Genomic DNA, 27,590 nt, shown 5'->3' with positions numbered 1-27,590 from the left:
GATGATAGTAAAATGTAGAGTATGCAGGTTAGCTGTGATCTTAGAGTATGATAATAGGTCAGCACAACAACATGGGCTGAAGGGCCTGTACTGTTCTATTTCTGTGGGGAAGATATTGTCATGCAGCCTTCTCTCTATATCCTGGAAAATACCAACCATTCTGAGACTCTTGATGGTAGAGAAGTAATTCCTAGAAATATGACTCCTAATGCCTGTCCTACATTCCTCCTGAGGGCAGCAGTTCTGTCATGCAGCCTGGATGTCTCGAGGTAATCTAATTACAAGCACGGGAGAATCAAAATGTTTATGTTAACTTCATATATGTGTATGTACAATGTATGCATGTTAGCAGATTTAAGGACCCAGAAACAAACCATCTCCTAAGTAGTCCAAGTCAGTGTTGATACTTGGTATGAGCCTCCTCCTGCCTTGACTTCATGATCCCACCCTCTATGTCCTTCTGTCCCTTTCTCCCTCGGTACTTAATTAGCTTTCTTTAATGTATTTTATGCCATTCTCCTCAGTTATTTCCAGAAATTTTATGTTTGTAAAATGGTTACTAAAATATGTATGTAAATGTACTTTCTGGGTAAGTTTTGGAAGAACCCTCTATCTACAACCATGTATGTTCAAGACCATAACATGTAGGAACAGATTTGGCTATTTGGCCGATTGAGTCTGCTCTGCCATTTGATCAAGGCTGATCTACTTCTCAACTGCATTCTCCTGCCTACCCTGGATCCCCTTACTATTCAGAAACTTACCTATCTCTATCTTAAATACACTCAATGACTTGGCTCCTACAGCCATTTGTGACAATGAATTCCACAGATCAACCACTCTCTGGCTGAAGAAATTTCCCCCTTTTCTCAGTTCTGACGTGTCAAACCATCACTCTGAGGCTGTGCCCTTGAGTTCCAGTCTCTCCTACCAGTGGAAATATCTTCTCCATGTGCACTCTATCCAGGCCTCTCATTATTCTGTAAAGTTCAAGGAGAGATCTCCCCTGCCTTTCAGCTCCACTGAGAACAAACCCAAAGTCCTCAACCAGTCCTTGTATAATAAGCAGTTCATCCACGGAATCATTCCTATAAACCACCTCTGGAGCTTGTCCAATGCTAGCACATCCTTCCATTGATACAGGGTCTATAACTGCTCAGATTATTCCAAATGCAGTCTGACTGGAGCCTTCTCCAGCCTCAGCAGTACATTTCTGCTCTTGTATTCTAGCCCTCTTGAAAGGAATGCTAACAATTGCATTTTCTTTCCTAACTGCAACTGCACCTGCCCCTTAAGAGAATCTGAACTAGAACTCATAAGCCCCTTTGTACTTCAGATTTCTGAAGCCTTTCCCCATTCAGAGAATGTTCAATGCCTCTATTCTTGCCAAAGTACATAACCTCACATTGTATTCCATCTGCCACTTCTTTGCCCCCTCATCTACCTTGTCCAAGTCCTCCTGCACCCTCTCCACTTTCTCAACTTATCTCTCCTCCTATCTTAAATGATAGATAACAAAGTGTGGAGCTGGAGGAATATGCAGGCCAGGCTGCATCAAGGTAACAGGAAAGCTGACATTTCGGGTCGGGACCATTCTTCATGTCTGACTCCTGATCCTGATTTGGGTCCTGACCTGAAATGCCAGCTTTCCAGTTCCTCTGGCCTGCCGTATTCCTCCAGCTCTACACTATGTTATCTCTATCTCCAGCATCCTCAGTTCTTGCTATCCCTGCTCCTATTTTTTTTTCACTGGCAAACGTAGTAGTTATTTCGTCCAGATCATTAATGAATAACATGAATAGTTGTGGTCCCAACACTAATCCCTGTGGAACTCAACTAGTCACTGGTTGCCATCCTAAAAAAGACCCCTTTTACCTCTGCTCTCTGCTTTCTGCCATCAGCCAGTCCTCTATCCATGCTAGTCCCTTGCCCCCAAACTGTGGGCTCTTATCTAGTTTAGCAGCCAAATGTGCAGTACTTTGTCAAACATCTGAAATTCAAATAGATCAGTATTAAGTTAAAGGTTTAAGTAAAGCTTTGGTACAAAACCTATTCCTTTTTTTTAATTGGTCTTGTGTAATTGCACACAACTTTTGATGCATCGAACAGTGTCTAATTTGTCTAATTTAATCATTTTAGGTCAAAGAGAAAGAAAAATGAAAGTAAGATAGAAAATATCGCTGAGACTCCAAGGTCTCAAAGAAGGTCTGCGCAGAGCTGTTTAGCTGTTCTGAAACAGCACTTAAAGTAAGGTTTTGCTATTATTAATGTCGTTTCTTTTTCTCCTTTCATGCAAAGGAATCTCTGGTTTTATGCTCCACATAATTGATAGAAACATAGGTGTCTAGTATTTTAGATTGAAGTTCACTTTTCAAGTTTTAATAAATTGCGTTACCTTGTGATTCATTTCTGTTATTATACAGTCATAGTATTAAAGCCAGTTGTTTGATTGTGAATGCCTGAAATTTAAATGTCATGACAGTCTTTCATTATGAATTAAGAGATTGTACTAGTAATCAGTTTTAAGTGAGGAAGACCCACAATGTAGAACAACATACATGAATGGAAATGGAGAAAGTGATGCCTTGGGTGAGAGGAGTTTGTCTTGTGAAAATTTGTGCTTTCAATTTAGTCACTTTTTCTGCATGTTTACATAAATCTTGGTGTTCAAAATCTTACACTTTAATTAATTATAGTCATGCTTCTAGATGAATTTTTGCAGCTGTAAAATTCTATTTATAGTTTCTTGTTCTTCTCTTATTATCTAACTCTGTGCTGAAGATATTGTTGAAACCTATGATGTGCATTTCTGCAGCTCCCTGGTACCCAGCAATATGTCCATCCTTGATATTCAGATGTTGAGTGTCGGTATCTGTTTACTAACTCAGCATAGGCCATAATAAAAACATAGTCTATATATCTCCATATATCATCACGTACAGTGTATTTATCCAGTTAGCATTTGAAGGTACACTTGCTCTTAATTTCAAACTCATTCTGACTGAAATAAATTCCTTCATACTTAACCATTTTTAATTACACAACACTAATGTAAACTTTGTATCAGTGATAGTGGGAACTGCAGATGCTGGAGAATCCAAGATAACAAAGTGCGAAGCTGGATGAACACAGCAGGCCAAGCAGCATCGCAGGTGCTCCTGAGATACTGCTTGGCCTGCTGTGTTCATCCAGCTTCACACTTTGTTATCTACTAATGTAAACTTTGTTGTGGTTTGATTCCTACACTAAGCATAAATCTTGACTTTAATTAAGAAATTATCAGGATAACGAAGCGTCTGATGAAAATGAATTCCTTCCTGACAAAGAAGAAATGAGTGAAAACAGCAGTGAGAATGAGGACCAAGAGGATGGTGTACAGTACAGTAAGAAATCAACAAAGAGGGTTGTTTCTAAAACACCGGATGCCACAGCAAAGAAGTCGAGAAAAACTCCAAGCAAAATGGTATGTCAGTAGTGAGAATCCTTGATACTAGCAGATGACAGCAAATTTATTTTGTCTATTGTGGTATTTGCAAACCAATTAAGTAAGGCTTCGAGACTATAAGAAATATTATCAGGGGTTTGGCCCCTCAAGCCTGCTCCATCATTCAATAGGATTATGGCTTTTCCAACAATAGATGCTCAGCTAATTGGCTGATAGTGACCCACATTTTGGCTGCCGCCATTTTTGAATAGCGGTGCAATGTTGGCAGTTTCTAATGCTCTCTGAATTCTCCAGAATGGAATGATTGTTGGAAAACAGGAACCAATGCATCCACTGTCTCTGTTAGATATTTCTTTTAGGATCCTAGGAGCAAGCCATCAGGGCCAGGGGATTTTTCTGTGTTTACCTCCATTATTTTGTCTAATACTATTTCTCTGGTGATCGTGATGGTACTCAATTCCTCCCCCAAACTCTTTTTAGTACTAATGGGACGTTCGAAGTATCTTCCACTATAAACCGTGTTGCAAATGTTTGTTTAACTCCTCTGCCATTTCTTTGTTCCCCATAACTGTCTTCCCAGATTTATTTTCTAAGGGGCCTATGTTCACTTTGACCTGTCTCTTCCTCCTTATGTTCAAAGAAGCTTATATTGTCAGTTTTCCTTGCTAGATTGTCCTCGTGGTTTATTTTCTCTGTCTTTGTTATCTTTGTGGCGCTCCTTTACTGGATTTAGAATTTATCTCAGTCTTCAGGAGTATCACTGACTTTTGCTCCTTTATATGTGTTCTTTCCTTCAACTTAACAATCTCCTTCAGTTACTTGGTTAGTCATGGGTGGTTTATCCCTCTCAGAATCTTTCCTCTTCACTGGGATGTGAGTTTACTGAGAGACACTTCTTTTAATGTCTACCACTGCTTGCTTACACTCGTTCCTGCTTAACTTTATCTTCATTTCATTGTAACTGCCTTCGCTTAAGTTTAACACTGTTGTTTCTGACCCACGTTTTTCAGTCTCGAACTGAATATTAAAACCTATCATGTTGTAGTCTCTGCTTCTTAGGGGATCCTTAACTCTAAGGTCATTTATAAAACTTGATTTAGTATCCATTACCAGGTCCAGCATAGTCTGTTTTCCAGTTGGCTTCATGAAACATTGCTCCAGTAAACTATCCCTAATGAATTCTGTGAATTTGTGGTCATAACTACCCTTTCCAATTTGATTACCCAGTCAATGTGGAGATTAAGCTCACCTATAATTAATGCTCTATTCTCTTCACATGCTCCTACTATTTATTCATTTATAGCCTTTCCCACAGATCAGCTACTGTTTGAGGTCTGTACATTGCCACCAGTGTCTTCTTTCTCCTCTTGTTTTTTAACCGCTGCCACAATGGACTCAACTTCATCGAAGATTAGATAATCTTCCATAACTGTCATAATTTCATCTCCTAGTAAGTTGCTACCGCACCAAATTTTCTATCCCTCCATCTTTCTGGAAGGTTAAATAACCTTGAATGCTAAACTCTCACTTTTGATCTTCTTGTAACCATGTTTCCATAATGGCTATGAGATTATATTCACCGTCTTCTCAAGGACAAAGAAGGAAAGGCAATAAATGCTGGTCCAGTCAATGACACCCGTGTTCCATGAGTGAATAAAACAGAATTTAAGTTTTTGATCCGTTTGTTCACCTTATTCCAAATACTTTGTGTGAAGCCTTTAAGTTGCTTTTAAACACTTGTGGAACATACACATTGCCGGCTGGCCTGTATTTATTGCCTATTCCTAGTCTCCTTTGAAAGATGGTGGTGAGCTGCCGCCTTAACCGTTGCAGTCCTCATGCCCTAAGTTGACCCACAAAGCAGTGGGTGATGGAGGGAGTGAATTCTTGTGGATATGGTGCCAATCAAGCAGACTACTTTGTCATGGATGGTGTCAAACTTGTTGAGTGTTGGAGCTGCATTGATCCATGTCACACGTTTGACTTGGGCATTGTAGATAGTAAACAGACTTTGGGGTGTCAGGAGGTGAGTTACTTATCACAGAATTCCTAGCCTCTGGCCTGCCCTTGTAGCCGCATGTGGTGAGTGACGTTGAGTTCCAGGTCAGTGGTAAACCCCCCCCCCCCCCAAAGGATGTTGATAGTAGGGGATTCAACAATGGTTACGCTATTTAATGTCAAGGTGTGCTGGTTAGATTGTTTCTTAATGGAGATGGTTATAGCCTGGCGTTTGTTTGCCATGAATGTTACTTGCCACTTGTCAGCCCAAACCCGAACATTAAGCAGATTTTGTTAAGTTCGAACAAAGACTGATACAGTATCTGAAGAGTCGTGAACAGTGCTGTACATTGTGACCTTCTGACTTTATGATGGAGAGAAGGTCATTGATGAAGCAACTGAAGATGGTTGGGCCTAGGATGCCACCCTCAGGAACTCCTTCAGAGCTATCCTGGAGCTGAGATGACTAACCACCAACAATGACAGCCATCTTCCAATGTGCTAAGTATGACTCCAACCAGCAGAGAGTTTGCCCCTGATAACCATTGATTCCAGTTTTGTTCGGGCTCCTTGATGCCACATTCACCTCTGGAATTCAACTCTTGTCCATGTTTGAACCAAAGCTGTAATGAGCTTGTGAACTGAGTGGTCCTGGCGAAACCCAAATTGGGCAGATCTTTGATAGCACTGCTGAAGACACCTTAAATCATTTTACTGATGGTCGAGAGTAGATTTATGAAGCGGTAACTGGTCAGGTTGGATTTGTTCTGCTTTTGATGTACAGGACATACCTGGGAAAATGTCTACATTGTCAGGTAGATGCCACTGTTATAACTGCACTGGACCAAATTGGCTAGGGGAGCAGCAGCAATTTCTGGAGCAGAGATTTTCAATACTATTTCTGGAATGTTGTTAGGACCAATACACTTTGCAGCATCTGGTGTTTCCAACCATTTCTTGATACTACATAGAATGAATCAAAATGACTGACGACTGGTATCTGTAATGCTGGGGACCACTGGAGGAGACCGAGATGGGCCATCCAGTCAGCACTTCTGGCTGAAGATTGCTTAGAATGCTTCAATCTTGTATTTTGCTTTGATGTCCTGAGCACTTCCATTATTGAGGATGGGGATATTTGTGGAGCCACCTCCTCCACTAAGTCTTCTGTTATCGAATTTCCCAACAGTTGATGTTGTGACTACATGTTAAATCCACAGGATAATCTTTTTAAAACTCAGAGCTTAAAACTAAAGGCTTAGTGTAACTTGTAGTATGACAGTCACACATTCTGCCCCTTGCTTTTATTTTCTGACAACAATCAACCCCATCACTAACTTGCAATACTATCTTTACCTTTACCTTTGATTTTCTAATTTTCGAACCAACTGAACACACTATCTCAGCAGACAATTTGCCTCGACTCTGGTATAATTCAATGGAGCCTATTCGATCAGAACAGCTCCCTCCTTCCCTGCTACTGATGCCAATGTCAACCCATCTGTCCCACACCAATCCTTGAGACGTGTTTACGTTTATAATTACTTGTGGCTTGGAAAGTAATCCAAACTTTTTTGCTTTATTTTAATTTCCGCTTTTTAATTTAGCCTTTTGCACATCATATTCCCTCAGCAGAACCTCTTTCCTCTTTCTATTTATATCGTTGCTGTCTACATGGATCACAATGGCCAGATCATTCCCCTCCACTTTAAGTTCCTCTGCAGCCCAGATGAGATATCTTGAAGCCAGGTACCAGGCTGACAAAACAGCCTTTGGGGCTCTCTTTCCAGGCCAAGGAGAACGGTGTCTATTGCCCTAACGATACAATCCCCAATAACAACTACATTTCTTTTGCTCCCCACTCTTTAAAACATTTTTCCTCCTTACCTCAAATTGTATAGGGATAAGTGACATTATTGTCTATATTTGCAATGCAGTAGTTGGAATATAAAATGTGTTTGACATTGATCAAGTTGGTAGCTACGCAATCGATTTTTGACCACAATTTCTGTAAAAGACTTTATTCAGAGTGTATGTTTTATATTTTTGTTTTAAATTATATTCAGCCTGTGTCACGGTCTCTGAGGACACCCTACAATCCTACTCCTGGTATTCCTCTAAGGAGCCAGCTGGCAAAAACACCTGGGAGCATATTGGAAGAGGCCAGAGCAAGGTACTAAGTGCAAGGATATTTGCTGAAGCACATTGTGGGATAAGGTCTGCTCTAAAAATAGAATCTGGTTAAGTTTAAATAGTTAAGAATCTTAAAAATGAGCTGTCAAAGATATTTTTAGTATCAATTAACCACTTTCAGTATAATAAATGTACGCAGTTTTGTCACGACTACATGTTAAATCCATAGAATAATCTTTTTTAAAACTCAGAACTTAAACTAAAGGCTTAGCACAGACTAACTTGTTATTGTGTAATTTAATACCTTCCTATGACTGAGTTTTTAACAATATTATCTTCTAAATCTATTTCCACAAATATTAATCATTTTGAAGAGATTGTGTTATCAAGGAGTTAAAAAGACTTATTAACAGCCATTGTTATAAAAAATGGAAATTGCTAGTCTTGTTCTGCTGGGATTTTTCATTGCCTTTTCTCAGAAACTAAACTTAATGTTCTGTATTATTCAGCTAAGTGGAGAGAGGATTAGTTTGTTAAGATGATCAGGTTATTCTAGCATAATGAAAGAAAAAGTAGCTTGCAGTTACAAACGCTTGGCTTCTTTTTACATTGACTCCTTATGAGCATTATTATGTGAAGTGTGATTCCTAAGTTTTTCTGACTTGCCTGTTTTACTTTCCTAAGATTGCATGTGTCTGCACTACCAGAGTCTTTACCCTGCAGAGAGCAAGAATTTCAAGACATCTATAACTTTGTGGAGAGTAAAGTGATTGATGGTACTGGAGGGTATGAAACATTTACTCTTGTTGAAAGTGTCTATTAAGTATATTTTTGATGCATTGTGTTAATGAATAGGTTGCTTTCCTCTTTGGCAATGCATTTTGAATATTCTACTAATTTAAAGATTGATAGAAAAGAGGATGACTGCCCTCCTAGGAGGAACTTTACTGGGTGAGAGGCGAAGCTGGAATGAATCTCTTCTTTTATTCCAGACCAATTTGCTGTCTTTTTAAGATAACAATGTGTAGAACTGGATGAATACAGCAGGCTGAGCAGGAAGGCAGAAGAAGGGTCTAGGCCCAAAACGTCAGCCTTCCTGCTCCTCTTGATGCTGCTTGGCCTGCTGTGTTCATCCAGCTCTACACCTTGTTATCTCAGATTTGCCAGCATCTGCCGTTCCTACTATCTCTGCTGTCTTTTTAAAGTAGGATTGGTATTGATTGGGAAGGAGCCGTTTCCAATTATGCACATGGGAAAAGACAGGCAACCTAAATTAGAAAATTTGAAAAAGGATTATTGGAAAAACGTACAGAATAAGCTAAGGTGGTTACTGGTGTTTTAACCAGAAACCTCGCAACTTGGAGCGAAACTTGGGCAGTTAACCCTTCAGGTCAATTGATTCATTCACTATGATCATGGCTGATATTCTATCTCAATGCTGTATTCTTGCTTTCTTCACAGTTCTCCAATGCCTTTAAAATTTAGAAAGATTATCTATATCCCATTCTTAAATATGTTCAATGACTTGCCTTCTGTAGTAGAGAACTCATGAGGTTCCATGGTAGATTGTAGAATTTGAATTCAATAAGTGTCTGGAATTAAGAATTTACGGATGACCGTGAATCCATTGTTGATTGCTGGAAAGCCCATCTACTTTACTGATGTCCTTTAGGGAAGGAAGCTGCCATCCTTACCTGATCTGGCCTACATGTGACTCCAGACCCACAGCAATGTGGTTGACTTTTAACTGCCCTCTGTTAATTAGGGATGGGCAATAAATGCTGCCTAGTCAGCGATGCCCTCAGTCTGTGAATGAATAAAGAAAAAAGAATGTTTACTACCATTTGAGTGAAGAATTTTTTTTCCTCATCGCATTGCTAAGTGGCCTGCCCTGTGTTCTGAGACTGTGACTCCTGGTTCTAAAAAGCAGTCAATATGAGGCTTCTTCAATAATCTGTAATGGTTAATGGCCAGTTATATTAACGATGTCATTGTTTGACTGCAATCAGTCCAGAGCTAGAGATGACCTTGTGTTTCATGGCTGAAGAAAATAAATGTATTAATCTGAATTTTGCATTGTAATGATGTCAAAATCATCAATTTTTGTTGTCACCGTTTCCTCACTCCCACAAGAGTGCATTATTCAGTCCTCAACAATGAAAATCACTTGAATTGACATGAACCTCCACTTTTTCACAAATAGGGATTATGCAGGAATCTATAGACTTGTGAGACTCCTATCAGTGGTTGGGAAACTATTGGAGAGAGTTATTAGGGATAGGATTTATGCACATTTGTAAAAGCACGGTATAATTACTAACTCACTGATTTGATTGAATTTTTTGAGGAGGTGACAAAGGTAATTGATGAGGGTAGAGCAATGGATGTTGTTTACATAGATTTTGTTAAGGCTTTTGGCAAGGTCACTCATGGTAGGTTCACTCAGAAGATTAGGATGCATGGAATCCAAGGTGACTTGATGTGGACTAAGGTTGGCTTGTCCATGGAAGGCAGAGGCTGGTGGTGGAAGGGTGTTTTTCTGGATGGAGGTCTGTGACTAGTGGTGTTCTGCAATAATTTGGACTGGGACCTCTGCTGTTTGTATTATATAAATAGAAATGACTTGGATGAAAATGTAGATGGGTGGATTAGTAAGTTAGCAGATGAGACAAAGATCAAGGAGTTGTGGATAGTGTGGAAGGTTGTCGAAGGATATAGTGAGATATAGGTCAGTTGTGGTTATGGGTGCAATTTAATCCAGATAATTGTGAGATGCTGCACTTCTGGAGATCAAATGTTAAGGAAAAGCATACAGTTGATGGTATGACCCTGAAGTACAGAGGGAGCTTGGCGTTCAAGTCCATAGCTCCCTGAAAGTGGCCATGCAAATAGATAGGGTGGTAAAAAAAGTTGTTTGACATGCTTGCCTTTATTTGTCAGGGAATTGAGTACAAGAGGCAGGATTCAAGTTTCAGCTTTATAAGACTTTGGTTAGGCCACACTTAAAGTATTGTGTTCAATTCTGGTTGCCACATCACAGGAAATGTGGAGGTTCTGAAGAGGATGCAGAAGAGTTTTACCAGAATGCTGCCTGGACTAGAGGGTATCAGCGATACGGGGAAGCTGGAGAAACTCAGATTGTTTTCTCTAGAGTGGCGGAGGCTGAGGAAAAACTTGATAGAGTCTATGAAATTATGAGATGCATAGATAGGGTCGATGGTCAAAATCTTTTTCCCCCACAGAGTTGGAATCTAATTAAGGTGAGAGGGTGGACTTTTAAAGTAGATGTGAGGGGCAAGTTTTTTTTTACACGGAGCGCGATCGGAGTCTGAAGCACACTCCCAGGGGTGGTGGTGGAGGCACATATGGTAAGGGGTGTTTAAGGGCCTTTCGGATAAGCACGTGAATATGCAAGGAATGGAGAGTATGGACGAACGGCAGGCAGAAGGGATTAGTTTAATTTGGTGCCATGTTTGGCACAACATCGTGGCCTGAAGGACCCGTTCCTGTGCTGTACAGTTCTGCATTCTATGTTCTAAATAGTCTGGCTGCAAAAGGAGATCCTTGGAAAGGCTATCCCTTATTGACAGAGGTGTAACTATTTTTATTGATGCACTGAGTTCATAATTATTGTTGAGCAGTCTCTTGTGGTCCTGAGGACCTAATTATTGCATTTGTGGTATGAGATTTTTTTACGTCGACCTTAGAAAAACAGAAGTTTAACATTTCAGCTTCCACTTTGATATTTTGTATATATATCCATTCTTATTTTTCTGTGAAATGATTGAAAGGTAAAGGGCTTATAAAGATTTAAGAGATCATCAGGGTCATGATTAAGGTGAATAGCAAAGGTCTTTTTCCCAAAGGTGGGGATGGTCAAAACTAGGGGGTGTATTTTTAAGGTGAGAGGAGAAAGTTGTAACAAGGATGTGAGCGGTTAGTTTGTGGAATGAGCAGCCAGGTACAACGTTTAAACAGTTACAACATTGAAAAGACATTTGGATAAATACATGAAAAGGAAACATTTGGAAGGATATGGTCCCAATTCAAGCAAGTGGGACAAGTTTAGTTTGGGAACATAGTTGGCGTGGACTAGTTGGATCGAAGGGTCTGTTTCCATGCAGTATGACTCTATGACAGTAAATATTTTTTACTATTTGGATTGCTGTTTGAGAATTCTTCAATGTAACCAGTTAAATGTTTACTGTGCCTAATGACATAATTATTGCTCGATGCCTAGAGATGATCTTGAATTGACAATGAATGAAAGTATTTTTGGGAATGGAGAAGTCCATACCACGGACAGTTGTATCTTTAGAAGCTGTTTTCATGACTAGTGATGAATGCTGTCAATTCACCAGTGACTGCAGAATGAAGACTAATGAGATTTTAACTTGTGCGCTGAAATCAAATTTTGTTTTTCACAGATGTATGTATATTTCTGGGGTGCCAGGGACAGGGAAAACTGCAACAGTGCATGAGGTGATGCGATGTCTGCAACATGCAGCAAAAGAAGATGACCTTCCATCCTTCCACTTTATAGAAATCAATGGCATGAAGCTTACAAACCCTCATCAGTCTTATGTGCAGATATTGAAGGTACAGATCTAATTTTAAGATGGTATCAATGCTGTCAAGTTTGCCATATTAATTAGTTTATTGTCCTCAAAGGAAGAAGGAATTATAGTTTATATATAATGTTGTGTACCAAACAATCCCCTGCAGAAAATTATTTTTTGTTAGGTGTACGAAAAACAAGGCTTCTTGGAAATGCATCAGGTAACTGTTTTGGTTATGAGGTATACGTTGATCAGAGTACGAGAGAAACATGAATATGCTACTCAGTACATAAATTGCTGGAAAAAAAAGACTATCCGTTTGGCTCGGTTGTTAATGTGTTCCACTTGGGTCTGGTTGTGTTTTTTGACTCCATTTAACACTTCCGTGATCAATCACAATTGAGTGCAGTATTAGGTGTTGGTGCATCATTGTTCAGTTGAAATATTAATCCAATACTAGATAAGAATTCCAAGTTACATTATGTAGGTAGAGAGCTGTCTGCTGTCCAAGTCAGCATCCTTCCTTAAGCCAGCATCAGAAAAATTGATGAATACCCAGTATTGCACTTTATCTTAGAACTTTCCTGCGGTAGGAATGACCACAATATTTACTGCAAGTGTTAAGCTGCAAAATGTAATCAATAGCAACTGAGCTGCTATGAAAGAATAATAATGTAAAAGAATAAAGAAGAGGAATAAAAGAAACATTTTTAATGGCGGTTAATCTTCCCACTACGTTATGCAGAAGTGTTGTGAATTTTTTAAAATTCTGCTCCTTAGTTATTGACAGGACAAAATGCCACTGCAGATCATGCTGCTGCATTGCTTGAAAAACGGTTTAGTACACCAGCACCAAAGAGGGAGACCACAGTGTTGTTGGTGGATGAGGTAAGGATTTAGCATATAACATTATAAAAGTTTGGATTGAGTTCTTGAGTTATAATTGGATTCTGTTCTTGAGTATGTTGGAAGTCAATTTGTATGCAAGTCAAAACACAATATAGCACAGTATAAAGTAGCCATTCGTAAGTACGAATGAATGTTCACATGTTGGATCTTTGAAAAGCATATTAGTACACCCCTATATGGGATCTCGTTCATAAGTACAAGCATTTGTAAGTTGGATGTACATAAATCAGGGACTGCATGTACATAGAAATTCTGTTGGCATTTGATGTTTGGGTAACAGTTAAACCTGGCCTTTGCAGTGCTTTTCAGCTTCTTTATCCATTATTTTGGATTGACTGTTTGCATAATAAAGACTGTTTTTCCTCGAGATGATGCTTAATTAATTCATATCAATTTTTACACGATACTCAAGCGTGTTTATCATAGTCTTTGTACCGCCATTTTAAGTAATTTTTTAAAAATATGGACAGAATTGTAAATTTGAATTTGTTTGGGAGACTTAAAAATGATATAAGGTCATAGCGGATTAGTTAATCTTCATCTGCATATAACAAAGTTGGAAACCACGGTGTTCTATCCCCAAAACACTCATTTTGTGTTAACTGTGTAATATTTGTAATCTTGGTATTCTATTTGATTCTGATGAGTTTCCTATCACATGTCCACATCATTCCCACCTCCTTTGTGTGATCTTATATGGTCCTGAATGCTTCATCAATAACTTCAATTCTAGACTTAACCTGTTCTAGTATACTCCTAACAAGCCTCCCAAGTGTTAATTTTGCATTATTTGAGTATTTAACAAATTCAGGTAGCGTGCAGTACCTGGGAATCCATTTGTTCTTCATTATATCTATCTCAGTCTCTCTAAGTCTCGTTCCTCCATTAAGATGCTGTTTAAAAGCTCAAACAGGTACTTTGCAGTCACCTGGCCAAAAATACTTTTATATAAGGTGGATCAGCCTCAAGGATGGTTTAGTGAGTTTGTAGACTTGTTTGCTGAATACATGTGTTAATTGCAGGCATGTCATCATGATGCTCGGTAACGTAGTCAGTGCACCTCCGGTGAAGCGTTCTGTCCCGCTTGTTATTTAAATGCCTCGGTTTGCTGGGGTAGTTGGCCTCCCTTCGGTTCTGTTGTTCAGTGGCTTGTGTATTGGATCCAGTTCAGTGTGTTTGTTGATGGGCTTCCAATTGGAATGCCAGGCCTCCAGGAATTCCCAGGTATGTCTCTGGCTTGTGCTATTATGGATGTGTTGTCCCAGTCAAATTTGTGTCTTCCTTTGTCTATGTGTATTAAGATAAATGAGAACTGTTGGTGGCTAGTTGGTGTTTGTGTATCCTTATTGTCAGTTTTCTTCCAGTTTGGCCTGTGTAATGTTTCTCACTGTCTTTGCATGGTATTTTGTGTATTACATTAGTTTCATTGGTTGTGGGTATGGGATCCTTTATGTTCATCAGTGGCTCTCACAGGGTGGTTGTTGGTTTGTGCGCTACCCTGACATTTAGGGGTCTGAGTAGTCTTATGATCATCTCTGATGTATAGTAGAGTGACTAGTGTGTCTGACTGTGTTGTTGTGGTCTGTTGTGCTTTTTGGGTATCCATTTCTTTTAAAAACTCCATACAAGTGCTCCTGTTTTGCTTTGTGCTTTTCCAGGTTGCTGTAGTGTACTGTGGCTCATTTGAAAAATGTCCTGAAGTCCCTCTGTTTATAGGTGTTAGGGCGGTTGCTGGTGTCATTAAGTATCTGGCCCATTTGAGTGTTCTTTCTGTATATGGTAATTTGGAGTTCCCCGTTGTTCTTTTGTTCTAACATTACGTCTAGGAAGGGTAGTCAATTATTGTTCAGTTCTTTGTGAATTTTATTCCTGTAAGGATGTTGTTTGCGTCAGTGGGTTTCTTCTAATCTTATGCGTTTGATAATCAGGAAGGTGCCATCTACATAGCAGACCCAGAGTTTGTGTTGTGTAGTGGGGAGCACTGATTGATTGTCCTAACCTTTGCATTAACGCTTCTTCAATCAGTCCTGATATTGGGGATCCTATTGATGGTCGGTTGATTTGTTTGGAGATGGTTGTCATAGGTGAAGTTGGTTGTGAGGCACAGATCAAGCAGTTTCAGGTGCTGTCCTTGTTGATGCTGTTGGTGTTGTGGGGTGCCTCCCTTCCTAATTCGTCCAGCAGTGTGGCAATTGTCTGATGGACTAAGTTGATGTTTATGGATGTAAGTAGTGCTCTTATGTTGAAGGATATCATTATCTCATCCTCTTCTGTCCTGAAGTCTTCGATGTTGAGAAATTCTTGGGAGGAGTGGATGGAGTTGGTAGTGTTGCCAACTAAGTATTTATGTTTGCATTGTAGCTCTTCAGCTAGTCTATATGTTGGTGTGCTTGGTAGTGAGACAGTGGGTCTGAGGGGGATTCCTGGCATGTATCTCAGGGAGTCTACAGAAGTGGGCTTCTATGCTTCTATGGACTTCCTAAGGTACATGCTAGTAATATTACCTAGCAAGGTGACGAAACAACTGCAATCAAGCACACCTGCTTGGCGAGCAGCTTCATCTACAATCCGAGCTACAAACCTCAAAAAAATGGCTCAGTGGTTTTAAAGTACCAATCATCATCAGTTGATATTTGGTCTTTTAAAAAAAATTACACATAACACCCTGCTGTAGACTGAAACTAAAGCAATTTGTCAAGCTTGCTTTAATGATACGACCCTCCCTGTTACCTCAAACAGTAAGAATTATAAGAAACAAAGTTTTGGAAACACCATTGCTTCCTCTCTAAATCATGAGCCTTCCTGTACCTGGCTGTTCCTTTGTTGTTAGGTCAAATATGCTGCAAATCCTTATCCAAAACCATTGGGGTACCTAGTCAAGAAAATTACCTACTTTAACTGCCACCATGTCAACTGTAATGATCAATGTGCTACCTTCCAGAAGCACAATACTGCATGATCTTGTGAAATAATAATTAAATGAAACTAAGCTAGCTTTGAATTCACTTACATGTAACTGCAGTTTTTGACGTGTATTCCTCTAAGCTTGATCTTCTGTGGACCCGGAAACAGAATGTTATGTATAATCTGTTTGATTGGCCAGCACGAAAGCAGGCAAAGTTAGTGGTTGTAGCAGTAGCCAACACGATGGACCTGCCAGAGAGGATCATGATGAACCGGGTAGCAAGCAGACTGGTGAGCAAAATCTATTCTAGAAATAATTGCTGTATGTTTTTCTGGTAAACCGTGCAAACATTTAAGATCTTTGATGTGAAACTCCACTGAAAAGTTGCCTCTTGTTTGGGCTGTTTATTTTTGTAAAAACAAATGATGCACATGTTTTGTTTAATTGTTAGCATTGCCGTATTCTGTTATATAATTTAGTTGTAAAAGTGAGAAACTTAATAGATTATTAATTTCTTTCAAAATAGGGACTGACCAGAATGTCATTCCAACCGTATACTTACAAACAGCTGCAGCAAATCATTTCGTCAAGGCTCAACCAATTAAAGGCTTTTGAAGATGATGCTATTCAGCTAGTAGCCAGAAAAGTAAGTATAGTTGAATAAAGCTGACAGTTGATGAATTGAAGATGATGAGTTTTTAAGAAAAGTACTTTTTCATCAGGAGAAACCGCAGACTTGCAGCTAGATTATTGCACAAAGGGAAAAAGCACACTTTTCCACCTGAGCAATTGAATTGGATAGCAACCGTTTGTGTATATAAATACCGGGCTACTGTTTTGTACCATGCAGGTAGCAGCTCTGTCTGGTGATGCAAGACGTGCTCTCGACATTTGCAGGAGAGCTGCTGAAATATGTGAATATTCAGACACTCAGCAAACTATATCCAAACTTGTAAGAATGCCTCACGTGATACAGGCTCTTGATGAAATGTTTTCCTCACCCTACATTACTGCTATAAGGTAAATAATTAAATGCCATGTTGACATGACTTGACTGAGACTGCTCACTTTAGATAAGTATGTGTTTGATACATTTTATTGTACAGTGTTCCTTTGGTGATTCCCAGATTGAATTCGATGAAGTGTTTCTCATGTATGTTGAATTCTTGTTGTGTTCAACTCGTATTCTCTTAGTTTCTCCTCTTCTTGAGAGAAGGTTTTTAGAGCATTGTAAATGGTATTAAAGGTTTGTCACCTCCAGTGAACCAGAACTGGTTTTTTGACGGCTGTAAGACCCAGTCATCTCCTCGTGGATTGCCCTGTTATGTGTGTAGCCCATTGATCTATCCTCTGAGGTCCAATTACTGCTACAGAGAAATCTACAAAGAAGTTCTTTTGGGTTAAAAGCACTGCCTGTTCATGAAGTTTGAAAATATCAGTCATTGCGTCAGAAAGCAAGTATGACTCAGCAAGAAATCTTAAATCTTGCCAAATATTATGTTTGTGGCTTTAATTAATTCAGCTGACAAGAAACATTGTCCAGCTGCTGAAATTCTCAGTTATGCTAATGCTATTTTCAAATTTAACAATTGTGGTACTCTTTTGGCTGGTCATCCATTTTCCTGGCTAAATCACACAATTTAGGTTTGGCTGGTTCAGGAAGCATTTAATGTCCATTCCTAATTCAACTTGAGAAGGTATTGGTGCGCTGCCTTCTTGAAATGTTGCAGTCTAGTAGTCGTAAGTATATTGCAGAGCTTTGAGAGAAGAAATTCCAGGATTTTAACCAAAAGGCAGTGAAGGACAATATATTTCTAAGTTAGGATAATTTACGGCTTGGAGATGGTATTGTCATATATTTGTTGCTGTTGGCCTACTAAATGGTTGAAATTGTGGATTTGGAAGGTGCTGGCCAAGGTGATTCAGTGATGGTAGTTCCATTGAATGTAAAAGAGCAACTGTTAAATTTTCTCTTGTTGGAGATGGCCATTGCCTGATACTTCTGTGGTGTGCATGTGACTTGCCACTTATCAGCTCAAGCCTGAATGTCGTCCAAATCTCGCTACATTGGAACCTGGACTGCTTCAGTACATGAAGTTGTGAATAGAGCTGAACATTATGCAATCACCAACGAATATTGCCACATCTGACCTTTATAATGGAGAGAAGATTGCTAATGAAGCAACTGAGGGTGGTTAAGACTAGAACTACAATGAGGAGCTCATGCAGTGATGCCCTGTGCCTGCGATGATTGAACTCCAACAACCACAACCATCTTCTGTTGTGCTAGGTTTAACTGCTCTTGCTGGACAGTCTGCCCTTAGAGTCCCGTCAATTCCAGATATGCATGGGCTCCTTGATGTCTCTGTATTGAGGCAAGTAATCCTCAGTTTTCCTCAGCTCATTTGTCCATATTTGGACCAAGATAGTAATGAGGTCAGGAGTTGAGTGACCCTGGTAGAAACCAAACTGAGCATCTTTGTAAGTGCCAGTTGATAGCCTGGCTGGCGTACATAATGTTAGGTGCCTTAGATGGGTCATCCAGTTGGCACTTCTGGGTAAAGGTGCCATCTTCCACTTTCGGTAAGGTTGAGGTCATCCCGTACATTGCTGCAAGATTAGTGCCGTGCCGATCTATGTTTCAGGTCTACCCACCTGTCCCAATTTAACAGTGCAATATTCTGATATAGAGTTCTTTGGTGGGATAAGAATGTAATTGATCAGTTATAGTTTCAAAGTTTCAAATGATTGAGATTTCAGTTTCTGTGCTCATACTTTCCTCCCTTTCTGTGCCACAGAAATGCATCTACCCAGGAACAAATGTTTATGAGAGCTGTGCTCGCTGAATTTCAACGACTTGGGCTAGAAGAAGCAACATTTCAGCAGGTGGTTACTGACATGTTTTATAACCTACTCCTCAATAATTGCATGGAGTGACCTTTTTTTCAAAAGAGTTGCATTTTTAATGAACTGGGAAGGATGAGGTAGCTATGTACATCTTTCATACATGTTCAAAAACCTATTAATATATTCTATTTGTAGATCATTTTAATCTGTAGCAGATCAGTCAAAGTCCTTTGATATTTGTTTTGAAAAACTGGTTATTTATTTTACTAATACAAGTGAACTATTCAACGTCCGGTCAGTATATTTACCAATAATTTCAGCAAATAATCTGTCAAACTTGGCAATAATCATATTTCAGCTATTCATCCCTATTCATGTATTGCATGGCTTGGTGTTTTTATCACTGAATTGTTAATTCAGAGATCCAGGTAATGCTCTGGGGACCAAAGTTCATATCCCACCATGACATAATGGAATTTGAATCCAATAAAAATCTGGAATTGAGAGTCTAATGAAGAGCATGAATCCATTGTTAACTGTCAGAAAAAGACACTAACGCCCTTGAGGGATGGAAATTGCCATCCTTACGTGTGACTTTAGACCCACAACAATGTGGTTAACTCTTAACTGCCCTCTGAGTTAGTAAAAATGAGCAGTTAATGCTGGACTAGCATTTGATGACACTTTCATCGTCTAAATGAATTTTTGAAAATACAATATATTGTGCAGTAAAATGTGCATTGCTGTTTAATCTGATGGTTTCATAAACATTGGGACAGACTATTCCAATTACTTTTCTAGCATTGCTCCTAATTTTAGTACAAAATGCACTTGTTCAATAACTTTGTAAATAGAATAGGTGAAAAAATTATATTGAATTATAATGTAATCCATCCAGTTTTCTGACACTTCTTGTGACTTCAGGAAGAAATTGGAAAGGGAAAATATAAACTAGTTAATAACAAGCAACAAATGTGACAGGGTGGGAATGCCAAGTCAAAATGCTTATGCTTTAATATATTGGCAGAAACTCAAACTACTTTCCATGTTTCTCTCAAAGTTGAGTCGAAAGTATGTTGGTAGACTAAATTAACATTTCTATGTCTGTAATTCTTCAGCCACACCTATTATGTTTCCCATCAAGGTGTGCTACATTACAAAAACTTAATGTTGGTGTAATGTTTTACAGTTTTTTTTTAAGATTACCAACATTTTAGTGCAGTACTTTGTGCAAAGCTCAAGATTCTAAATTTAGTAATCTGCCCTTATCATTTTTGCAGATCTACCAGCAGCATATTGGACTATGTAGAATAGAAGGTCTGCAGCCTCCATCAATGTCCCAAACTATGTTGATTTGTACAAAGCTTGGCGCTTGTCGTCTACTTCTTGTTGAATCTAGTAAAAATGATCTTTACATGCGAGTACGATTAAATGTTAGCCAAGATGATGTCATGTATGCTTTAAAAGACTAATTTGTTAAATTTCTATAATGTAGTATGAACTGTACAGTGTGTTGTTTTAATATTGTTATTCTTAACCAATATAAATCTTTTCAACAACTTCAGATTTTCTGTAGAAATCTTCAGGGATAATGTTATTTTAAGTTCTTTGTATAATAAAGAATTCTGAAATCTGCATTACATGATTTGGTATTTTCAGTGGAGCATAATGCAAGGCCACAAGTGCTGTACTATAGTTCTGTATTTCTCTACATACTAAATGTTATTTATTTCCCACTGTATTCCTCATGTTACATAATGTTCCTTAATAAAGGCATATAACATGTACCTGGGTGGCACAGTGGCTCAGTAGTTAGCACTGTTGTCGCACAGCATCAGGAACATGGTTTGATTGCACCCTCGGGCAACTGTTTATGTGGAGTTCACACATTCTCCCTGCATCTTTGTTGGTTTCCTCTGGATGCTCCTGTTTCCTCCCACAATTCAAAGATGTGGAGGTTAGTTGGGTTGGCTGTGCTAAATTGCCCATAGCGTCCAGGGATATGCAGACCAGGTGGATTTGTCATGGGAAATGCAGGTAGAGTACAGGTAGGGGGTGGTTCTGGGTGGGATTCTCTTCAGAGGAATGGCCTGCTTCCACACTGTAGGGAAGCACTGAATGTGTTGTTACTGTTATGACTTAAAATGCAAAATTTCTTACAACAATGATATGCAGACTGACTAATGTTTAGTTATTTAGTTTAATTTTAACTGACCAGTGAAACAGAACAAACCCTTATCAATAAATATTTACAGCCTTAATCTTTCAGTATGTAGCCAGTAGAGTCAAACTCTGGGAATCTGAAGTTTTATGGATTGTGTCAAAATGTGATGAATACAAAGTTTGGAACATAGGTTATAAAACAAAAGTATAATTTGACGATGTCTTTCAAAATAAAAAATATTGTTCTTCGGTTGCATAAATTGAAACAAGACCATCCTTGTATAAAATGGCCCCTTGTTTTCCATTAAAAACTTTGACTTGTATATAAGCCAGTTTCGTACCATCGCAATGCCTCAGTTCATAGAAACTTGCTTTCACTGCACATTGGCAATTCCACAGACTACAAACATATGGAGAATGGAGACCAGCAACCTCATAAAGGAGCAGCATTGAAAAGATACTCAAGTTTTGTAATATCTACTCCTGTAAACCTTTAAACTTGTACATGGTAATTTAAATTTCCTGATCTTGCTGGAGAACGACAAATAATGTTCATGTAGTCTGCTTTTGAAGGACTTGTTGCAACAATGGATTAATTGTTTTGATTCTTCAATCAGTCTCTACCATCAACTCCAGACATCAGGTGAGAAAAATCCAGGGGACACATATTTGAGAACCTTGGCACAGAAATTCTCATGTTTTACGTAATCCTGCTTATATATACCAAATGGCATATATATATAAATAGTATTTCTTTGGTCATTGGTTTAGTGTGGTCAACACAAAGAGGTGGGTCAACAAAAAGTGGAATATTATTTCTACCTCACATGAAAAGAAAGCAGCTGCTATTGTTTTTATTCAGAGGGGTTCAAAATAGAAAAGGCAATTAAAAAAAATTCCTCTAGGTATGATGCTTTATTGAGCCATAAAAGATACAATATTGACAAGTGTAGATGAACACAGGAATCTTAAATGTTCTATGCACATAATTTTCTCAAGTTCATAAAGAGGCATAGAACATGAAAGTGTTGATGCTCAAACTCTCTCATGGAGTGATGCAGTTCGCGGTATATATTTCAAAGGAAATGTTAGACTGAGACCTGTTTTCCACTGCAAAATGATGGAAAAGACCTTTTGGTGATATTCAAACAGTAGGGATTCTGCCAATGCCACTGAAACATGTAACATACATGTGATATATGATGCAGAACTGGCCACTTGGTCAAACCAGTTCATGCACCGTTCGAGCTTCCATCTTTTCCCTATAAATCCATCATGCTAAGTAAATTATTTCCTTCTCCCTCGTTGTTTAGCTTTTTCCTAAAAATATTTGCTAGGGTATCTTGAGATCTTCGCTGAATGCACATTGGCTGATATCCATGTTTACAAAGCAAGCTGTTAAATACTCTAGTACCAAGAAAGACATGACATGCCAAACGAATGCAAGTCTTTTTCACCCCATAATCGAGCGTCCCACCGCTTAGGATATATCTTGTCAAAGCAGAAGTGGACAGGGTTTGCAAACATCAACAATGAGGCACGTGGGCCGGAAAGAAGAAACCTGAACTGAGTTTGCGCAGTAACAGCCGCCAGCGCACGGGACAGGACGGAGGTACTTCCGGCGCAGCCCTTGTGGAGAAACGCGTTCCTCACTCAGTCCTCCTGATTATACAACGCACGGCGTTCAGTTGGAGGAAGTTGTTTTTAAACTCGACAGTTTTTTTCCTCCTCCGCTCTCTCTTGTTAAGTTTCTCGTGGGCTGGCGCCTGCCAGATGCACCATGTTTTCAGGGAAAAACAAGAAGCCGCCGAGGAAAGGCCAAGGCGCTGCCACTGCTAAAGAAGTGAGCACACGAATGAAAACAGCTCTTGGTTATTTCTGACGAAGGGTCTAGGTCTGAATCGTCAGCTTTCCTGCTCCTAAGATGCTGCTTGGCCTGCTGTGTTCATCCAGCTCCACACCTTGTCAGAGATAATGGGAACTGCAGATGCTGGAGATTCCAAGATGATAAAATGTGATAAAATGACCCTCTGATGAAGGGTCTAGGCCCGAAACGTCAGCTTTTGTGCTCCTGAGATGCTGCTTGGCCTGCTGTGTTCATCCAGCCTCACATTTTATCATCCACACCTTGTCATCTTGGTTATTACCTTTTTTCGTAGTGTTTCCGGCAGAAATGCGGGGGATCAGGGCGCGGGTGGCAGTGTGCTGTGAAATGTTTGTACAGATACCGGGACATCTGAAACTAAATTAGAAATTGTTGGAGAAGCACAGTTCTGTAGATGCGGAAGCCCCTGTGAAAGGGGTGAAAGCAGTTCCGATGAAGACTCACCGGACTCGAGATCATTCTTTCCACAGATGCTACCAAACATACTGAGTATCTCCAGCAATTTCGGTCTGTCTTTACCCTCTTACAAATTGCATAACATTTTACTCTAATTTCAGGCTTTTTTTGTGTTTGTTGTTCTGTAATAGCTTTAGTTGTGAGTACATGTTTATGTTGTCGTGGTGAACTAATCTTTCTTTTAAAAGAAACGAAGTGCCCCTTTACGTTTTGCAGATTGGTGTTACTGTAGGCGATAGGTGTGTCATATGATTAAGTAGGATGTGATTAAACACTTTACCGAGCAGGGTAAAATATCTGCCAATGATATCGAGCCCATCTTCCGTGTTGTACGTTTGTTCAAAGAGTTGTGAATGACCGTGACTCTTAAGAACACATTTTAAATCCCAATTTGCCTTAGATTCTTCTGGGCCTTCTGGAATGATTGCAATCCGTGTATTGATGGTGTTCCCGTAAACCAGAGAATCCCAGGTTTTTGAGCCCGTTATGATGACGGAATGGTGATACATGTCAAGGAGATGATTATTTGTGGTTTATACTCAAGGGTATGATTATTACTGTTGGGAAATAGAGCTTGATTAAGAAACAGCAAGCATTCTAGGCGGGCACACCCTCTGGATGTGGAGTAGTTGTTAACTGCCTCAACTGAAGGTCTTATTCCCAACTCCAGCAGAGTATCTTTATGTACCAGTATGTTGCTTACAGTTCCAGCACCAACAATCTTTAATTTTTATTCAGCCATTGAGTGGAATCATCAACTTTTGTAAACATAGCACTGTAACTAACTAGATTAATACTGACCAGAGAACGTGTATCTGCATACAGGGAAATTTTATCCTGTTTTTCTGAGCTTGACTTGACTCAGGCCCAGTAGTAAAAATGCAATATATAACTATTACTGTACAATGCAATTTTAAAATTAAATATGTAAGTCTAATCATTTCCACTTGTTTTCATTTTGGGTTGTGTTCTTGCATGCTAGATGGCACATGAGTAGAGGAATTAAAGTGATGATATTTGCTAAATTCTGGATACATTTCGATTAGCTGGAAAAGGTGGCTGGTTTGTCTGCACGACTATTTAGCAACCCTGTTGTGGCATGGTAGTGGTGTCCCTATTGCTGGACCAGGAGGCTCGGGCTGAAGTCCTGCCTGCTCCAGAAGTATGCAGTAACATCTCCCTGAACAGGTTGATTAGAAAAATGGATTAAATGTATTTTTAAAAACTTGTTGCAGTTAGCTGCTGTTCATTGGAGGTATAATCTATAGTACACATCCTCCTCCAGGAGGAACAAAGACCGAAGTTGCTAGAAACTCAGTAGGTCTGGCAGCATCTATGAAGAAAAATATCTGAATGAACGTTTCAGGACCTGAAATGTTAATTCTGACTTTTTGGTTAATAAATGCTGTTAGACCTGCTGAGCTTCCAGCAACTTCGGTCTTTGTTCCTGATTCGCAGCATTGAACAGTTCTTTTGGTCCTCCAGGAGGATTCGGGTATGTTTGAATAACAAGCAATTTATGTGTTACTTCCTAAAATTCTGTCAAAGGCTCCCAAATGACTACAATCATGAGCATTGTACACATTGGTGAATCCCAAGTTTTGTTCCCAGATCATTGTGAATTTAAGTTGATCCCAGCATAAAGGTGAAAAATGAGCTTAATTCCTGGCCATTGTCGCTTGTTTAGAGAAGTCACATGTAAGATGCTAATTGGTCGCAAGAGGTTTTGGTTATGAAGTTTTTTTGTCTCTTAGCTATTAGCGCTTTTCAATCCAGGCCAATGCAAGAGCAGTTGCTAGTTGACCAAGGATAGACATTCTCTAAATGTTTCCTAGCACATATTGCAATTTCCAGGAGAACATCAGAAAGGAAAACTAAGATCTCTCTTAGAGATGTGCAAGAAGATGTGCAAACATATTATAAACAAACATTAAATGAGAGCCCAATGTCGACATTGACAGCACGGTTGGAAGTATTATTGTCAGGTGCTCTGAGTTTCATTATGTAATAAGACATTGAAGAAAGTGAAGGAAAATTACTAAAATAATACCAGAACTAAGAAGGTAGATATTTCAGGAAAAAAATGAATGGATTCAGTGAGTGATCCCTCAACAATGAAGAAAATTATGAAAGGTTTTTATTGGTCAGGAGATATTTCTGTTCCTGCAAGTGAGACCAGAGCGAAGAACCATAAGTATAATGTAGTCGCTAATAAATGCAGTAATTGTTTTAAATCATTCATGGTTTGTGGGCATCACTGACCAGTGTTTATTGCATGTCTCATTGCCCTTGAGAAGATGGTATTGAGCTGCCATCGTGAACCGCTGTAGTCCACCTGTTAGTTGATCATTATGCTGTTAGGGAGGGAATTCCAGGATTTTGACCCAACAACAGTGAAGGAACGGCAACATAGACGAGATGGTGAGTGATTTGGTGGGAAACTTGCAGGTGGTGGCCTGTCTGCTACCCTTGTCCTCCTAGATGGAACTGGTTGTGGGACTGGAAGATGTTGGGAGTAGCTGAAGATGGTTTGGCCTTGGAAACTATCCTGAGGAACATCTGCAGAGGTGTCCTGGAGTTGAAATGGCTGATTTGCAGCAACCATGCAATATTCCTACATACCAGGTATGACTCCAACCAGCAGAGGGTTTGCCCCCTGACAACCATTGAATCCAGATTTGATATGGCTCCATCATAAGGTGAGAAGTCCACTGTCTACAAGGCACAAGTAAGGAGTAAGCTTTAGTACTTCCCACTTGCCTCAATGAGTGCAGCTGCAACAGCACTTGGGAAGCTTAAATGTTATCCAGGACAAAGCAGCCCACATGATTGGCATCACATTGACAAACATTAACTCCCTCCCCCACTGATACTCAGCAGTAATATATACGATCTACAAGACACACAGTAAAAATTCATCAAAGATCGTTAGACAGCATTGTCTAAACCTGAAACCACTACTGCCTAGAAGAAGGGCAGCACACATATGGGAATACCCACACGTGCAAGTTGCCTCAAAGCCACTCACTACTCTGACTTGGAAATATATCATTGTTTTTTGCATTGCTTGATCTGCATCTTTGAATTCTCTCCTTAATGGCATTGTGGGTCTACCTATAGTAGATCAACTGCAGTAGTCCACCAAGAAGGCAGCTCACCATCACCAGAGTAACCAGCATTGGCCCAGCCAGCAATGTGCATATTTCACGAATTAATTTTTTAAAAATTGTAGCCTGGACCCTTTTAAGGAGAAGCTGAATAACCAAATTTGGGATGAAGAAGCAGCAGCATATATTGATGGAATTGCTGAAGGGAGAAGGATTTGAGTGGAGCATAAGCAAGTTTTTTGGGCTGAATGGCTTACTTGTGTAAACTGTATGTAAGTAACGCAACATATAGCAGACTGCTGCCAGCATAATACAGACAAATCCCTACACGTTATAAATTTAGGATTTGATGTTTGCCATTAGCTGGTTGAGAATAGAAATTTCAACATGAAGAATATGTCACTTTGCATGAACACTGGCATTTATTTACTATTAACATAATTGCAGTTAACTTCATTGTATATTCCAGGTTAATAGGCAATTGGAAGAAAGTCTTATGACACAGATTATCTTTTTTGACACAGCTTGGCCTGTTTGTAGACTTCTCACCTGAGGATATGATGGTGAATACATACGGGGATGAAGATGATGATGACAGAGACCTGGAAGCAGAGTTAGCTGAAATAACTGGAAAGAAGCCTGTCACTAAACCAAAGCCCAAAGGAAAATGTTGGTATACTTGTGATTGTAATCAAGTTAATTAGTTTAACCTTGGTTAGAATTAGTAGCAGCTATTATTTCCTGAAAGCTTTGTTTTTAAAATCAATTATACAAGCCAGTACTGAGTTGAAATCACAGATCACAGAATCCTTCCAGTGTAGAAAGAAGTCCACAGTAAACCTCAGCACCCCATCCAGACCCACCCCGCAATCGACACATCCCTGAGCATTACAGGCAATTTTGCGTGGCAAGAAATACTGAAATACTGATTATCGGCCAGCCCATTTAATATACGCAGACTGTACAGATGTGTCATTGGCCATGACATGGACTAGCAATTTGACCTGAAATATAGTATTGTCACTTGGGGGTGGGGGGGTGGTGGTGAAGAGGGGGGAGAGAGAGAGAGAGAGAGAGAGAAAGTGACCGAATAAACGGATGACTTTGTAATACCTTAATTGTTTCACATTTTAAGCTATGGGCACTGCTATAGATTTGAAGACAAATAAAATATTATTCAGGA

General features: G+C 39.4%; 2 protein-coding genes across 5 annotated transcripts in view; both read left to right on the top strand.

Moving 5' to 3' along the window:
• The window catches only part of orc1 (origin recognition complex, subunit 1), a 34,662-nt gene extending 14,229 nt beyond the window's left edge, over window positions 1-20,433 (top strand). Inside the window, exons 6-16 of one of the 2 annotated variants that reach the window (XM_048539914.2) lie at window positions 2,140-2,247; window positions 3,274-3,463; window positions 7,510-7,616; window positions 8,261-8,362; window positions 12,004-12,175; window positions 12,916-13,023; window positions 16,090-16,239; window positions 16,476-16,595; window positions 16,800-16,969; window positions 18,748-18,835; window positions 20,077-20,433. In XM_048539914.2, coding sequence (XP_048395871.1) covers window positions 2,140-2,247; window positions 3,274-3,463; window positions 7,510-7,616; window positions 8,261-8,362; window positions 12,004-12,175; window positions 12,916-13,023; window positions 16,090-16,239; window positions 16,476-16,595; window positions 16,800-16,969; window positions 18,748-18,835; window positions 20,077-20,268 — 1,507 coding nt within the window. In that variant the 3' untranslated portion in view covers window positions 20,269-20,433. The remainder of the gene's footprint in view (window positions 1-2,139; window positions 2,248-3,273; window positions 3,464-7,509; window positions 7,617-8,260; window positions 8,363-12,003; window positions 12,176-12,915; window positions 13,024-16,089; window positions 16,240-16,475; window positions 16,596-16,799; window positions 16,970-18,747; window positions 18,836-20,076) is intronic. The other variant, XM_048539915.2, reaches the window with a different exon arrangement.
• A 2,111-nt stretch (window positions 20,434-22,544) lies between these two features.
• Window positions 22,545-27,590, top strand: part of cc2d1b (coiled-coil and C2 domain containing 1B) — a 59,641-nt gene continuing 54,595 nt past the window's right edge. For all 3 annotated transcript variants that reach the window (XR_007248429.1, XM_048539273.2, XM_048539275.2), the window contains exons 1-2: window positions 22,545-22,802; window positions 26,932-27,076. Coding sequence is in view for 2 of the 3 variants with exons in the window: in XM_048539273.2 (XP_048395230.1) it covers window positions 22,740-22,802; window positions 26,932-27,076 (208 nt within the window). In the remaining variant the exon portion in view is untranslated. The remainder of the gene's footprint in view (window positions 22,803-26,931; window positions 27,077-27,590) is intronic.

This window comes from Stegostoma tigrinum, chromosome 8 (assembly GCF_030684315.1).
Source record: "Stegostoma tigrinum isolate sSteTig4 chromosome 8, sSteTig4.hap1, whole genome shotgun sequence".
Classification (NCBI taxonomy): domain Eukaryota; kingdom Metazoa; phylum Chordata; class Chondrichthyes; order Orectolobiformes; family Stegostomatidae; genus Stegostoma; species Stegostoma tigrinum.
The sequence above is the reverse complement of the archived record's forward strand: the minus strand, read 5'-3'. Positions and strand labels throughout refer to the sequence as shown.